Here is a 14,958-nt window from a genome sequence, read left to right on the forward strand (position 1 = left end):
GGTGTGTCTGAAGACAGCTACAGTATAGTAATATACATAAAATGAATAAATAATTTTAAAAAAAGACACACTATTTTTTATTAAGGTCTCCTTTTAAACTCTTCCTTTTTTTCCCCCAATTTACACAACGCCTAAGGCCTTCGATAAGTTGTATACAGCTGGTGATTCATTATTGTCTACTGTGCAAGCACTAACCCTCAAAGTCTGCCTTTGCCCTGCCAAGTCTGTCAAGTACCTGAGTCATTTCGATACATTTTTTTAAAAGACTTTTGTTCATGATGTCTCTTGACTTTATTTCTCCTTTGTGATGCCTAAAAGTCAACATCCAAACAAACAGCAAAGTGTTAATAACTTTAACGAGAATCCAAAGAGCTGGGAGCCGATCTGTGTGAAAAGAATTTCAATACTATGCTCTGAAAAATTTCACCAACTCTTTCTTCGTGGTTAAGATCATCTCTGCCAATGACACTCAAGGGAACAGAAACCTCTGACTCTTCTGGAAGCTTCTCTCTTTATTCCCATCCCCATCCTGCTCCAAAGCTTACCAGTTCTGCCTAAAACCATCTCACAAACCTGTTCCGTCCATTCTTTCTTCACTGTCTCTGAGCTGATGGGGTCTCACCATGGTCTCATTGGGTAGTTGGGATTTCATTATGAAATTTATGAAAGTAAAGTAAAACTTCCCATGGCTCATGGCTGTCCGTTAGCTCATGTCACCAACTCTCCCTTCTGCCCTCCCCCAACACTGCTCACTCCACAGCTACACAACACTATCTAGTGTGTAGCACTCAGCACTCACAGTTTCTCTGCTCAATACAAGATAAAGGGAAAACACCTTAGGAAAAAGAGTAGGCCATGTGTGTCTGTTTCCCATGCTCAACCTGTCTGGGAAGAAACTGCTGCTCACTTAAGTTTTGACTGAGTTCAAATGAATGCATGTGCCTTAAGTGTTGATCATATAATTTTTAAAAATGTACTGGTGTATTTTAAAAACACCACCATTTCAGGTATAATCATATGGAATGCTCCTTTATTATGCCATTATATATAATTACTATTTTGAATTTATATTACATTCGACTCTCGCTATATATTTTAATTTTTAAACTTTCTAAAGATTTATTTTATACATATGAATGTTTTGTCTGCATGTATGCATCACACCATCTGCACGCTCGGTAACCGAGGAGACTTCGGGCAGAGGGCATCTTGTCCTCTGGAAATGGAGTTACAGGTGTTTGTGAGACACTTTGTGGGTGCTGGTCATAGAATCTGGGTCCCCTGCATGACCAATGAGTGTACTTAACAGCAGACATCTCTCCATCCTTAACATTTTCATTTTGAAAAATGATTTTCCACCAAGAAACTTCAGTGGAGAGATGAAAGCTTGGGAGAGAAGACTCCTGCATTATGCTAGAAAATATTCAGAGGTACAGATGGGCAGGGATCTTTGAGGCTTGAGAGTCTTTAATATATTAGTCACACCTATTAGAAATTATATGTATTTATTAATTTTCTCCAAAGGGGGGGAAACTACAAGCATTTACAGTTCATTATGCATAGATCACCAAAGAAGATGTAAGTTCATTGGGTAGATGGTTGCTTCAACAGTATTAACAATTCTTATTCTTTTATTAACTTCTCTAATGAATAAAACAAAAAAAAAACTTGCATTCAGAACTCCACTCCTTATACCTTAGAGCATGTTATCTTGAAGTTAATGACGAGAGGGAGCACCCAGATTTACAGGAGAACACAACGACAAGACACAACGGAAGAGAGATATTCACCACAGTTTGAAGCATCTTGATTCTACATCAAGATATAATTTTAAAAGTCCTTTCAGTTAATGTATGCAGTTGGCTTTTAAAAAACAACAACTAGAATACCCAAATAAAGAAGAGTACATGTTGCTACCGGAGAAACCTACAAGAAATTCTCAGAGGCATTTAGACACAATCCTCCATGTCCCACAGTGCTTCTGTGGAGATACGGATGCACTCACCTCTCCTGGCCGGATTTTAATGTAAAAGTTGTTCCGTTTGTAAGAAATTTTCAGGACCTTGGGCCAAGCAAATCTGTTTATTCGAAGTCGGTCACGATAAATCAACAGACCGCTGGCACAGACTCCTAACATGATCTCTACTCCTTCCGAATCCTGGAAGAAATAACGGAGCGGGTTCTCACTTGTTTCCATTTTCTGCAGGTACAAGATTATTTAGGACTCCATGACAGAAGAGGTAATTGACTAATTTAAATACAAAAAAATACGGCCGCGGTTTTTAAAGCGCCACAACCACATAATGGCATTTTAATGATGATATTTTTCATTGTGGAGGGCTGGAAAGTTAAATCAATTCACTAGAGTATATGAGATGTATAGCACTACTACTGTATACAGAATGTACACACACACACACACACACACACACACATGCATGCACGTATGCACCAGCACACATATGCACCAGCACACACATACACACAAATCCACACACATGCACACGCACACACGCACACACACACACACACACATGCACACACACATGCACTCAGGTATGCACCAGCACACACATACACACAAATGCACACACATGCACACGCACACACACACACAGTCTTCACTATCAAATTCTGAGGCGTGGAGTCGCCCGGATGCCTGGTTTATGAGGTATCATTGTGACACTGTGTCCCGTTTGAATGTTTTATTCATGGAAATCTGTAAAATGGACTCTGTGGTGACTTGTGAAGGATAACGCAGGACAATACCACGATGTATGTAAGGTGCAGTCTCCCACAGCTCTGGAAGCAGAGCACAGGAAGCTTCATAAGCAGGCCTGGCCCACCCAGGCCGTGACACAGAGGGCTCTGTCTGGTAGCTGGCATAGAGTCACTGTGCAGCACCAGAGAGGTGAAGAGGGAAGAAAGAAAAGCCAGACATAGGCACCTCATTCTCCTATGAGAATTCTCCTAGGCGGGAGTTACTTCCTAAGACCCTTGCCACAGTGAGAGAAAAGGATGTTTCCACAGTGAAAAACCTTTCATGGAAATAAAAATTTTGAAAAAAAATAGGATAGTTTAAAATCAAACGTTTTTCCTTGGAAACATACTACTCCCTAGGCACCGACTTACTCCATAAGGTGAAATGACTTTAAGACGGGTTTTACATTATAACAATATTAGGGAAAACCACTACTGGTAGGGGGGCTTAAATACGAATGGGCAGTTTAAGAATTTGTAATCTGGTGCCCCCAAAGTCACAGGTATTGATCCTTGAGAACCAGCCAGTCTGTTCCTACAGTCACGCATCAGGGACTGCCTAGGATCTTAAGTAGCCAGGCCAACAGGAGGAGGGATTGCTTCCGCCGTGGTTCTTAGAGTCACTTTCTTTGGATATAAACAGTTTTATGCTCTTGTCCAAAGGGAAAAAGGATATTTAAAATCATTTTCATTACTATCTATATTCTCATCAGTATCACTAAAAATAAGGAATACAGTGTTCTTCACAGAGAAATTAAGGGAACCCCACCCTTTCTCCTCCAGTGGATTTACTATGTGTGACTGTGTCCCAAAGTCACCTTCGTCACTGGCACACCCGTTAGACAGCAGTGCTGAGACCAAGTCTCCCTTCCTCTCCCTTCCCCTGGAGACTTAGCTGTCTAGAACTGCACAGTCTTGCCTCTGTAACTGGCCAGCCCAGCATGTATCAAGTCAACATGTTTGTTAAAAAACAAAGGTGAATGAAAAACAAAACTATGAAATCTGTAGCTCATTAACTGCACAAGAATGGAAGATCTTTCTGAATCCAAATTCTGCCAGATGGAGCTAATCTCAAGGATCTTTGACAATAAAGTTTTCATCGTCCTCCTCGGGGGCATCTCTCTGTGACAGCATTCACATGCCTGCTGCGCTGGCCCTGTAGACAGACCTGGGGATGTCATTCACATGCCTACTACTTTGGTGCTGTAGACAGACCTGGGGTGTGTCTGCCTGTCCTGCTGAAGGCAATGAATTCTGTTATCACTTTAATTAATTTTCATTCATTTCTTTATGTTTTCTTGCATCGTTGAGGATTTTATCTGAAGCTTTTGCTTTCCCACTGAACAACAGACTCAGACTTAATTGTCTGAGATCTTGCTATGTGGCTCTGGTGGTCTTACAGTCTCAATCTTCCTGCCTCTGTCACTAGAGTGCTCCGGTGACAAGTGTTTATCACCATATGTAGCCTTTCTCTCCACTCAGAGTCACTACTGAACAATTTCATCCACAGGGCACCTGATAGGAGCCCTTGTGCGCACACTTGCTCACAGACACACACAGACACACACATTTTATAATCTTACATCAAATAAATAAATTTGACAAAACCTAGTAACATGGATATTAAGTGATAAACAAGCGCATACAGATTTCCTAAGAGAAAACAAATTATTTAGAATAGGTTTCCCAAACACAAGACCACTATCAAAAACAGGGGTTTCTTATGGTGCCCAAGATGACAAATCCAGAATGTTTAAATGGATCTTAAGCTCAAGGACACTCATGCCATCCACATAAGAGATGTATCTCACTGATGACCAGAAATTAGCACTAATTTAATTCATTCAATTTCCTTCTTGAACTGATAAAGCACAGCTTCATGAGAAAATGAAGTCTACAACCGAATCATTTGTTATACTTAATATTCAGATAAAATCCTGTAACCGGCTGTATTCCACTTCCATAATTCATCCTTTTTAATTGGCATAATTTCAAATCATATTATTAAATAAAAAGTGGCCATCTATTTAAGTTCAGTGGCTACCGCTATGTTAAGTGGTTTGATTTCCTGGTAGCAATGATCCATCCGGAGCCGCACTTCCCTAAAGGATGCACTAATCTTTATTTCTAGGTAGTAAATGGATCACGGTGCAAGATGTAATGTAAAAATTGCTCCTCATTCACTCAGATTATCTTGCTACATTCATTTTTTTTTCACCTTTTAGCCAACTGGAGATAACATGAAGATTTAAAATAAAGTTTTGCTGGATGTCTTTAGTTTTATTTTGAAATCACTACCCAAATGTATACATCAAATAACAGAAAAGACAACAAAACAAAGTAAAAACCCCAAACAAGTAAAAGAAACCTGCTGCTGATATCACACACACACACACACACACACAGACAGAGCAAGGAGCTTGGCATGTAACATAGTAGCATACACCTGGCAGAAGCTCTGGCCATGAGAATAGACATTTTACTAGCACATGTGCCTAAGAAGTGCTTGTCCTCAGAAACGTTCATGGTGATCCAAAGACATAACCAATCAAACCACATAGACATCACCCATCAAATCCAGATGCCTACCATTTTCCTGTCTACCCTCACAGTAGACTTGACTTGTTCCCCAAAAGTCAACGCAAGAGCTCCCTCCAGGCAAGCTGACACACCCCAGGTCTGTCTACACTGTCAGGCCAATAGGCATGTGAATGGCATCATTTCCAGGTCTGTCTACATAGCCAGCATAGTAGGCATGTGAATGTCATTAGAGAGATGCCCCCAAGAAGGTCAGAGAAAGGTTTGTTATCAACAGGACTTATAGAGCAGAGACCTCTCTCTTTGTTTATCATGGTTGTGAGGTGTTTGTTTGACCTTGGCTGCCTGGACTCTCCTTATCCCTAGGCTTCAGGATGGACTGTGAAAAACCTACTTCCTTAGAAATGCAATGTATAACCAAATATCCTTTGAGTTCCAGACTGAAACTGGGGACATCAGAGGTCAAATCCTTATTCCTATACAAGACCGATATCTTGTCAGCCTCAGGCAGATGCAACTACCCATGGTCATTAAGGACTGACCCTTTGAAAAGGTTGAAATACAAGATTCTGTCTCTAAGAGTCCAAGCAAAATTCACATATTTTGTCAGTAGGAGCTTTTAAGAGTCCTTCCTGTATTTTCACAGTATGTTTGCTCACAGCTGTCTAAATAGTAGGCTTGTAGCAATGGCAATGCTGGGAAGAATAATTCTAGATGAACTATCACATGTGGCTAACACTGTTCTATGTCCTTTAATAATCAAAACCACCCTGTGATTTAATTTCAATTTCTTCCTTCCCAGATGGACCTCGAATACTACATCCATAACTAGTCAGGAAGGCAGTCCTTACCCTGAATGGCTACTCTTTAGATGCTATACTTTTACAGAAATCTTACTTCAAAGCACTGGTTATATAGGTCAGAGTAGTTCAACTTTAGAGATAGGATTCTTTAAATTTAACACAAACTCCCTGAGTGCTTGGTGGGATTTCAAAACAGGGAGCAAGAACAGTACACAACACATAAGAGATGAATGTGTAGCTTTGGAAAGTTGGCCAACGTCAGACAGACAAGACTGGAGCAGGACCGTTCAGATAAGGAGGGTATGTTTAAGGTCAGGGTAGAGACAGGGTAGTGTGGTACAAAGGTCACATGTCAGCCAAGAGTGAGAGATATGTTTGCATCAGGGAGGCAGGTCGAGCTAGGGCTCCTATGTCAAGGTTAAGTTACTGTGAAGGGGACAGAGACTTCACCTATGCCTATTTTCCATGAGGCTTAGCCAGAGCAGTAATGTAGGTCTGAGTCACAAAGGGTGCCCACTTCCCTACAAAGATGAACACTATCTGTTTCTAACAAGGAATAGGGTTCAAAAGCACACAGGTTTGAAGCACAGAGATACTCATTTCCATGAAACAAGGTACAGATTCCAGCTTGAGGTAGTAACACAAGCAAGCAGACGAAGAGTTTGAAAACACGTACCTTGGCATGATGTAAGTCCACCCCGTACATGGAGAGCTTTTTGGCATTTTCCAGGAAGTGCATCTCTGCTTCAGCTGGCGTCATTCCTCTGGTCAGGAAGAAGTCAGTGTTAAGTCTTTTCCAATCAATTAGAATTGAAAGCGAAAAGCAGCTGGCCTGCTCCTGCATGCTTGTCTGTCTGCTGCTTGCCTTTATCTGGGGACATCAGAGGTCAAATCCTTATTCCTATACAAGACCGATATCTTGTCAGCCTCAGGCAGATGCAACTACCCATGGTACCTTATCAGTGGGAGATCTTTGAGCCCTCCCACTTATCTCCCTCCTATCTTGTAAGAAAGCCTTCAACGGGAAACCAGCAAGTTCATAATTCAAAACTCCAAAGCTGAAATGCTCTAAAAATCCAAATCTTTTAAGTACTGTCATGATGGTTGAGGCATTCTAAAAATACTGTATAAAGTCACCTGGAAGTCACACATGTCAGGTGTTTACGAAACATACGTGGAATTTCCTATTTAGACTGTCATCTCATCCCAAAGGTATGTGACTAAGTTATATAACTATCTTATGGTCTGAAAACATCTGAAATCTGAAATACCTCTGCTCCCAAGCATTGTGGGTAACAGATACTTAGCATAAACATGGGAAAATCTTGAGACATACAGCTTTGTAGGGACATTCACAAACGAATGCCTGGATATACTGAGAGGGAGTTTACCTAGGCCACCATTTTGAGCACACGTAGGCTCCACCCCACCCTTAGACCCTGTAATCAGAACTGAGCCGGAGACCTGATGCTCTCACAGCAGAGCCCACGATGAGCGCACACCGGCCCGGCTCTCCGTACCAACCTGTGGCTCTTGTGCAGCTCGATCACTTTATCTTCCAGCTCTTTAGTGTGGTTTGGCGCAAAGCGGAACTCACTGATGTAGTCATTCCCACATTCATCAGGGTCGTAGTCCCCGAGCTCTGACTGAACCGTGTACGAACCCAGCAGGGCGAGAGTCACAAAGGAACAGGGTAGCCGTCCAGACACAATATCATCTCGTAGCTGTAAGCAGAGGTAGTACCTTCCAGGGGCCGGAAGAACAAATAGAAAGAAGGCGTTATCACGTGCTGAAAGAGGCGGCCGGAAGAACAAATAGAAAGCCGGCGTTATCACGTGCTGAAAGAGCCGGAAGGGGCGGTGCAGAGGGAACACATTCTGAAAACATTATATTCACGCGTGAGATTACCGAAGAATCAGACAAAAAGATAGCATTTAGTATTCATAAACAATTTCTCCCAGGCCAGTAACCTCTGTAAGGACACATCTGCAAACTCTTCCCAGGATTTCAACTATAATCAGCCTATGTAAGAGGAACCAGGCTATGAATAGTATTTAGAAAACCTAGAAGCAGGACCTTTTCGTAATAAAACAAGGCTTAATCAACCAAGCACAGGATGAAAGACATTTAAAGATGTATTTTCCGAGTATTCTGGAAATCAGTTGGGGTAAAAGTTGTAATATCCATCAGTCCCAGGCAGCCTTTGGGGGGGCTTATCCTGAAGTCTAGACTACAGGTCTTGCTATACAATCAAGCCAGCCTCAGATAACCCATCAGCTGAGGGTTAGGAACGCTATTCTCAGTGACTGCATTTCTAAGAACCTGTAATTTCTACTCTCTCTCTCTAGTGTGGTGTCTTCCTGGAATCTTGCTGACACAAATTCTATAAAAATTTCCTACCTTGAGATCTGGGAATCTGGCCATTATAGGTGAATAGTTTTAAAAGGAAGAAATATAAAAAACCGTTTTTTTTTTATACAATTCTGCCATGATGCCATAAGGAAACTATATTAGTAGCCAATCTGTCTTCTGTTTCTTAGAGATTCATAGGTATAAAACATAAAAAGATAAACAGATGACTCCCTCTAGGGTCAGCGCTGACACTGACAAGTTTGAATGGTCACAGTCATCTACCCTCCGTGTGAGAGAGAAGTCTGCAGGCCTGCAGTAAGCTTGAACATGGACAGATACAGAATCTATATAATTCAGATATTAGAATACTCACACATCCCACAGGTTCTACGGATGGTATACATGAATTTACAAGTCCAAGCACATTTAAGGTCGGGTCTATAACCACAAACTAGTCATAACTAATGGCTCAGTCCCGAGCAGAAGTGTCTTTATAAAGACAAAGTACAAGTTTTCTCTGATTTCTTGCAAATACAAAAGATATCCTTAGAACTAATCACTACTCCTTTCAAAGATTTTTGATAAAATTATATCTCAACGCAGCAAGTGGAGGGACACTGGTTTGAGTAATTTCTTTTCTTTGAAAAACCTTCCAAAAAAAAAAGGTGTGAGGCTTACACGGAAAATCATGAGCGCACGACCCTAAATCATCTTGGTCACGGCCTCACCACCATGCACAGAGAGGGATGTTGAAATCACAGTGTGGAAACATCAACAGAGACATGCAGACCGAGAATGAAGTCCGGAATGCCTGTGTCCCAGCATCTGCCTCCAGATCCAAACCCCCTGGTCCTACCCCATGTGATGGGCTGGGTGGGGCTTTGAGGGATGGTTAGAATCTGAGGAAGGAGCTTCGTAAATGCAATTAGTGCCTTTTTAAAGATGCTATAGGAAGTTTCCCCAGGGAGGACACAGTAACAAGTTAGCTGTCGGCAGCTAGGAAGCAGACCCTCACCAGAAAGGCTACATCAGCACCCATGTCTTGAACTCCACGGTGCTTCTGAACACATCAAGTAAATTTCTGTTCGTTAACCAAACTCTTCGGTGTTTTGGGACAGGAGCAAGAACAGACCAAGTTACACGGTATGATTTTGTAAAAGGATCTCCCTTTCATTCTCTAAGTTCAACCACCAAACGGGAATATTTGTCTGTTAGATCCATTTCTTAATAGCGTCCCAGAAAACAAAACTATCATTTCCTTTTTATGTACATAAGAGAGTAAACTCTTACATTGACTTATGCATTCTCTTCCCTCTCAATCTCTCTCTCTCTCTCCCTCTCTCTTTCTCTCTGTTAACCGCTATAAAGTTTCACGTTGGTAACATCCAGAGCATAAGGATATTAAGGTATTTGTAATTTAAGTTTAAAGTGTGATCACTCCGTGTTGCCGATATATCATGTATGGCTAAATCGCATTCAGTTTGGCTATGGTGGGTGGGTGGCTATGTCAATTTCACACATTTTCCCAGGAGGGTCAGACAGATGGAAATATCAGCCTCTCACCGAGAACTCAATGGTGGGAGCCCATGTTTGTGCTCATTTGGTTGCCTTTTGTTTGCTACATGAGAGAGAGTGACTGTCACGCTACCAGACATGCATGCTCTTTCCAGGAGCACTCAAGACAAGAATGGCTCTCTTGACATGCCTACTGTTCCCACAGCCGACTTCCAAATACCTGGTGATATCTTCTGACAGCTGAGCAGGGTCTGGCGGGTAAAACTTCACATTAAATGAAAAATGCCAAGCACCACCTGCAGGGACAGGACAGAAATCAGAACAAATCCTTAGGGAACTACCATCCACGTCTGATCTTAATTCAGATCTCCGAGTGCCTTCATTCGGGGCAGCAACACCAGGCACCTTTTGACCAGTGTTACCTGAGCTCTATAGATAATTTATTTTCAAATCTTGTCCCTCCCCAATCAAGTCATTTCCTGGCCTTCTTTAGAAATTAAGGAAAGTGACCAAATTTTCTCCTTTTTCTCATAATTAAGGATATATATACCTCTGTCAGTGGGAAGGGAAGCCAACCAAGAGGTAATCCTGCACCAGATAGCTGGAAATGGCTAGATTTACTGCTATGAATTTCTTGGTAGCACGTATGCCAAGCACATACAGAACTCCTATCTCCTAGGTCCTTTCCGCTTTGTTACTGCAAGCCAAATCCCATTACGATAAATGTCACGGACTAGCAAACATATATTTATTTTATGGGAAAGGTCTGTGGTAGTGAATATTGCTTTCAGTAAATGGGCTGCTCTGCAGCTGCTGAAGATTCCTTTCTGGCTCAAGATAAAGTTTTGATGCTGTGGATACCCGGATGCATCGGATGGACGTCATCCAATCCCACTCATGGCTCACACGACCTTTTTTTTTTTTACACTGTGCCATGTTTTGCCCATGGCACCTTTTAAGTCTTCTCTAAAAGCAAGAGTGTCAAGCAGATGTTGGCCTCTCCATTCCCTGACCTATCTGTACACATCTACCCCTAAAGCATCGCCTGGATTTACTGAGGGCCATGGTTAGGATTTAAAATGCTCTGAGCTTATGTTGAAGGCTTGGTCCTTGATGAAGCAGTGCATCCTCAAAGTTGGGGCCTTTGGGATGTGACTGGATAGTGCCAGCTCTAACTTCATGACTGGATCAATTCATTTATAGATTCATATCCTCATGGGAGGTAGAGGAGGGACATTTATAAAAGTAAGCCCTTCTCCCTCACTTCCCCCTTCCTGGGAGCCAATGAGCCAAGTGACCATGAACTACGAGCTAAAACAAACCGTGTCTCCGTTAGGCCGGCTGCTGTGGATTGTACCACAGTGTTAGAAGCCATCTAGCACACTGAGTTCCACACCTCAGTATCTGAACAACTGTGTCAACATGAACGTGAAGCAGAGACACACTCATTTTTCCCTCTTCTGTATTTTTTGTTTAGACATAATCTTTTATATTTCTCATTCATTTCTGTTGGCTTTAAGACACAGTGACTTATCCCATTCTGGACACTCCTTCTCTGTGACACCGAACTTGTTTCCTTCAGTCAGAGAGAACATGAAAGGTTGGTTCTTCAGCATCGCCTCTGGAAGGATCTGCCAAGTTCCTCAAGGGTTCGCTGACACTCGTGCCTCGGGCTTGCTCTCATCCTGTGTTTCTGAGACCCTGCTGAACAGCAATTACTTGCCCAGCCCTCTCCACACGGTCCTCCTCCACTTCCTCTGCCTGTGAACTCCAGGGGCCCCAGAAGCCATTCCCAGACACCCCGGATAAAGGAGCACTACTGTACACATTTCCTCCCTTCCGTCTCCTGCAGGTGTGGCAATGCTTGGCTCTGTCAGTGTCTACATTTCTGTCATCAATGTCACAGTTCATTTGTGACTTCTTGTTTATTCTCTGAACCTCCACCACCTACCTCATGATTAAGGTTCTACATGCCAAGGAGTTAGCAGCCTCGGTCAGCTATGACTGGGTACTTAATCCCATTTTTAAGCCATCCAAACCACGAATGAAACATGGGCTTTAAGAACTATAAGCTATAAACACCTGTCATTCAAATATACTTTCGGTGATCATTTTTCTACTGTTTCGAAAAGCATTCTTTTATATTATTCTGAAACTTGTCTTTATTTTGTTTTACGTTCCTATTGATTCTAGCTCAGTTCTTATTAAAATACATCTCTTTCAGTGTCTACAAATAGTGAGGTGACATCAGGAGCTGACCCTTCACCAAACAAGTGGGATTCAAACTAATGGATTACTCATGGGAAAAAGATTGATTGTTCCTCATAATTTTCATGGACTTCAAGTAAGGCTCAACTCCACTGACAACTCAGAGTTGGAAACCAATCACTAGAGAGTATAAGCAACTTTTCAATACAAAACCCTCATTCTACGTATTGATTTATAAACGATAGTGAGCCCAAATGTGTTCTGAGAAATGCCAAGTCTGTAAGCTTTTATCTGGGAGGCGTTCATTCTTAAGACTCAGAATATTGTGTCGAACCTGTGGTTTTAGTAAATGTCCTAATTTGGGAGATGTGTGTGCAGTATCACTGTGACGACCTCTATTACAGAGGTGTCACCATCTTAAGTTTATGCTGGAGTAACTACAAAGTCTTTCAGTGCATTTGCAAACAAGTGGAAATTTTAAGGAGACAGTAACACAATCTATATGCCAATCAAGGCCTCAAAGAAGTCAGTGAGATGAGACATTGAACCAGAGACTCCTGAGAAAGTGAAATTAGGAGAGAGGGGTAGAGGGAAAGGAGGGAGAGAGAGGAGAGGGAAACAGAGAGGAGAGGGGAGAGAGAGGAGGGCAAGAGAAAGGAAAGGAAGGGAGAGAGAAAGAGAAGATGAGAGAGAGGAGGAAGAGAGGGAAGGGAGGGAGAGGAGAGAGAGAAGAAAGGGAAGGAGAGAGGAGGGAGAGGAGAGGGAGAGGAAAGAGAGGAGTTGAGCAGAGAGAGAGAGAGGGGAGAGAGAAAGTGACAGGCACATGGTGTGGGAGGAGAGGCTTATGCAGAAGAGCTGACAGCCCCTGCTCCAAGGATGGCCTGGTGGGAAAGAGGAAGCAGCCACAACACAGTAATGTAAACACTGTGTGTACGCCCTGCAGTATCTCAAATTATAAACTTTTGATAAACAAAAAAACTGTCATATGAAAAGTTTCTTAGTCTTCAATGCCCAACAGATATTAAATCCAGCCATCTTTTTCTATCATACGTCACTGTATGTCACATTGTCATTATGTATCATAAATTACCTCATTCTATAACATACTGTTCACGTTAGACAGCAGATTGTGAGGTTTTTAAGCTCTGAGGTGGATGTATAAAACACATGACCCAGAATGCTTTCCTAAGAACAAGCTGTCCAGTTTCAGAATTTGCATGAATCGGTGACTTACGTGTTCATCAGCTTGGTCTCCAGTCTCTGAAAGATCTCATCCTACCAATTTGGTAGAGACTTGCCAGTAAAGGTGATTTCAGAAGGTGTTAAACTTATGAAATCTTCACTGATACAAATAAGTGAAAAACGATATCTCATTTTAATTTGCATCTAAACACTAGATTTAGCAACTGGCTTAATATTATTAGCTACTTATATTCCATGATATATCCCATGATATTAGCCTCGCTCATGGAATAGTCTTTGCCAATTAGGAAATACACACTTTTTGTTGTTGATGCCTTTCTGACTCTAGGCTAGGTACTGAACCCGTGATCTTCCTGCCTCAGCTTTCTCAAAGCTGGGATTTACAAAAATGTGCCACTAGGCCCAACAGAAATGTACATCTCTTGTCTTTAGGGAGAGAGGAAAGGTTGCCAACGACAACAGATTAATTGGTCTGTGACCCTCTTTCAAAAATCACCAAATGGCTAATTTCAGTGTGGCTCCGAATATTAATAAACATTTTAACATTAATAATTAAGTTTGGAACTTTAAATGCTTAAGTGCTAAGTGCAGCAAGACTTGATTAAATTGCATTTCACATCTGAGCACTGGCAAGGAGCAGGTCACCTGTCAAAGTCATTTTGGTTTCTGAGCTGTGATGACAAAAACAAGTCCTACTGGAGACAGACCCACGCGTCAGATCAAATTTCACCTGGCAATCTGTCTTTGAGCCATTTCTTCTTCATACGAGCCACTTGAGTGTGGGTCATCAGTTCATGCAACACCCCTTCTAAACACCGCCACCACGCCACATAAAAGAAATAGAAGCAACTTACTCCGAATCTGCTTTTTAATTTCCTTTGCAGGGTCCAACCAGTTCTGAAAAAGAAATTGACAATATGAACTTGAATCAAAAAAATAAATAAAAAGAAGAAAATCTAAGCCAATGACTGACACAGACAAGCCCTAAGTGTACCAGGTGGGAACTGGCCTGAGGAGGCCCTCTCCAATGTGGCTCTTCCCATACATCTGGTGGCCTCCTGTCAAGCCTTGTGAGAGCACAAATACTAAATAAGCAGACACGCGCATCTACAGTTAATGCCTGATAAAATTTGTCTCCTGGGAAAAGCCAGATGTTTAATAATGAAGTCAGACATTGTCTATTGGTTTGGTAGGAATATTCTTGACTTGTGTGTGATAAAAATAAGCGATCCATCTGAATGGAACGATAATGCTTTGATTTTAGTATCCTCACAATGAAAACAATCCCCCTCTTTGTTTCTTGCTTAGTTGTGAGATAAATCTCTGAATTGTTGCCTTTAGTTTGGTGCAAGCATGTAGAGATATCGTCCTAGACACCTAGCACTTACTTACACACCTGACAGATACTCACCAACAGGACAGGTACTCACATACTGCACAGGTACTCACACACTAGACAGGTACTCATACTGCACAGGTACTCACACACTGCACAGATACTCACCAACAGGACAGGTACTCACACACTAGACAGGTACTCACACACTGCACAGGTACTCACACACTGCACAGGTACTCA

General features: G+C 41.9%; 1 protein-coding gene across 7 annotated transcripts in view; it reads right to left on the minus strand.

Moving 5' to 3' along the window:
• The window catches only part of Epb41l3 (erythrocyte membrane protein band 4.1 like 3), a 128,040-nt gene that overhangs the window by 35,555 nt on the left and 77,527 nt on the right, over nucleotides 1-14,958 (minus strand). For all 7 annotated transcript variants that reach the window (XM_028762186.1, XM_028762181.1, XM_028762184.1 and 4 more), the window contains exons 5-9: nucleotides 14,234-14,276; nucleotides 10,189-10,264; nucleotides 7,626-7,844; nucleotides 6,778-6,865; nucleotides 2,006-2,158 (exon numbers count right to left, since the gene is read on the minus strand). In XM_028762186.1, the coding sequence (XP_028618019.1) occupies nucleotides 2,006-2,158; nucleotides 6,778-6,865; nucleotides 7,626-7,844; nucleotides 10,189-10,264; nucleotides 14,234-14,276 (579 nt within the window). The remainder of the gene's footprint in view (nucleotides 1-2,005; nucleotides 2,159-6,777; nucleotides 6,866-7,625; nucleotides 7,845-10,188; nucleotides 10,265-14,233; nucleotides 14,277-14,958) is intronic.

The sequence above is a fragment of the Grammomys surdaster genome, unplaced genomic scaffold, assembly GCF_004785775.1.
Source record: "Grammomys surdaster isolate TR1022 unplaced genomic scaffold, NIH_TR_1.0 132, whole genome shotgun sequence".
NCBI lineage: Eukaryota > Metazoa > Chordata > Mammalia > Rodentia > Muridae > Grammomys > Grammomys surdaster.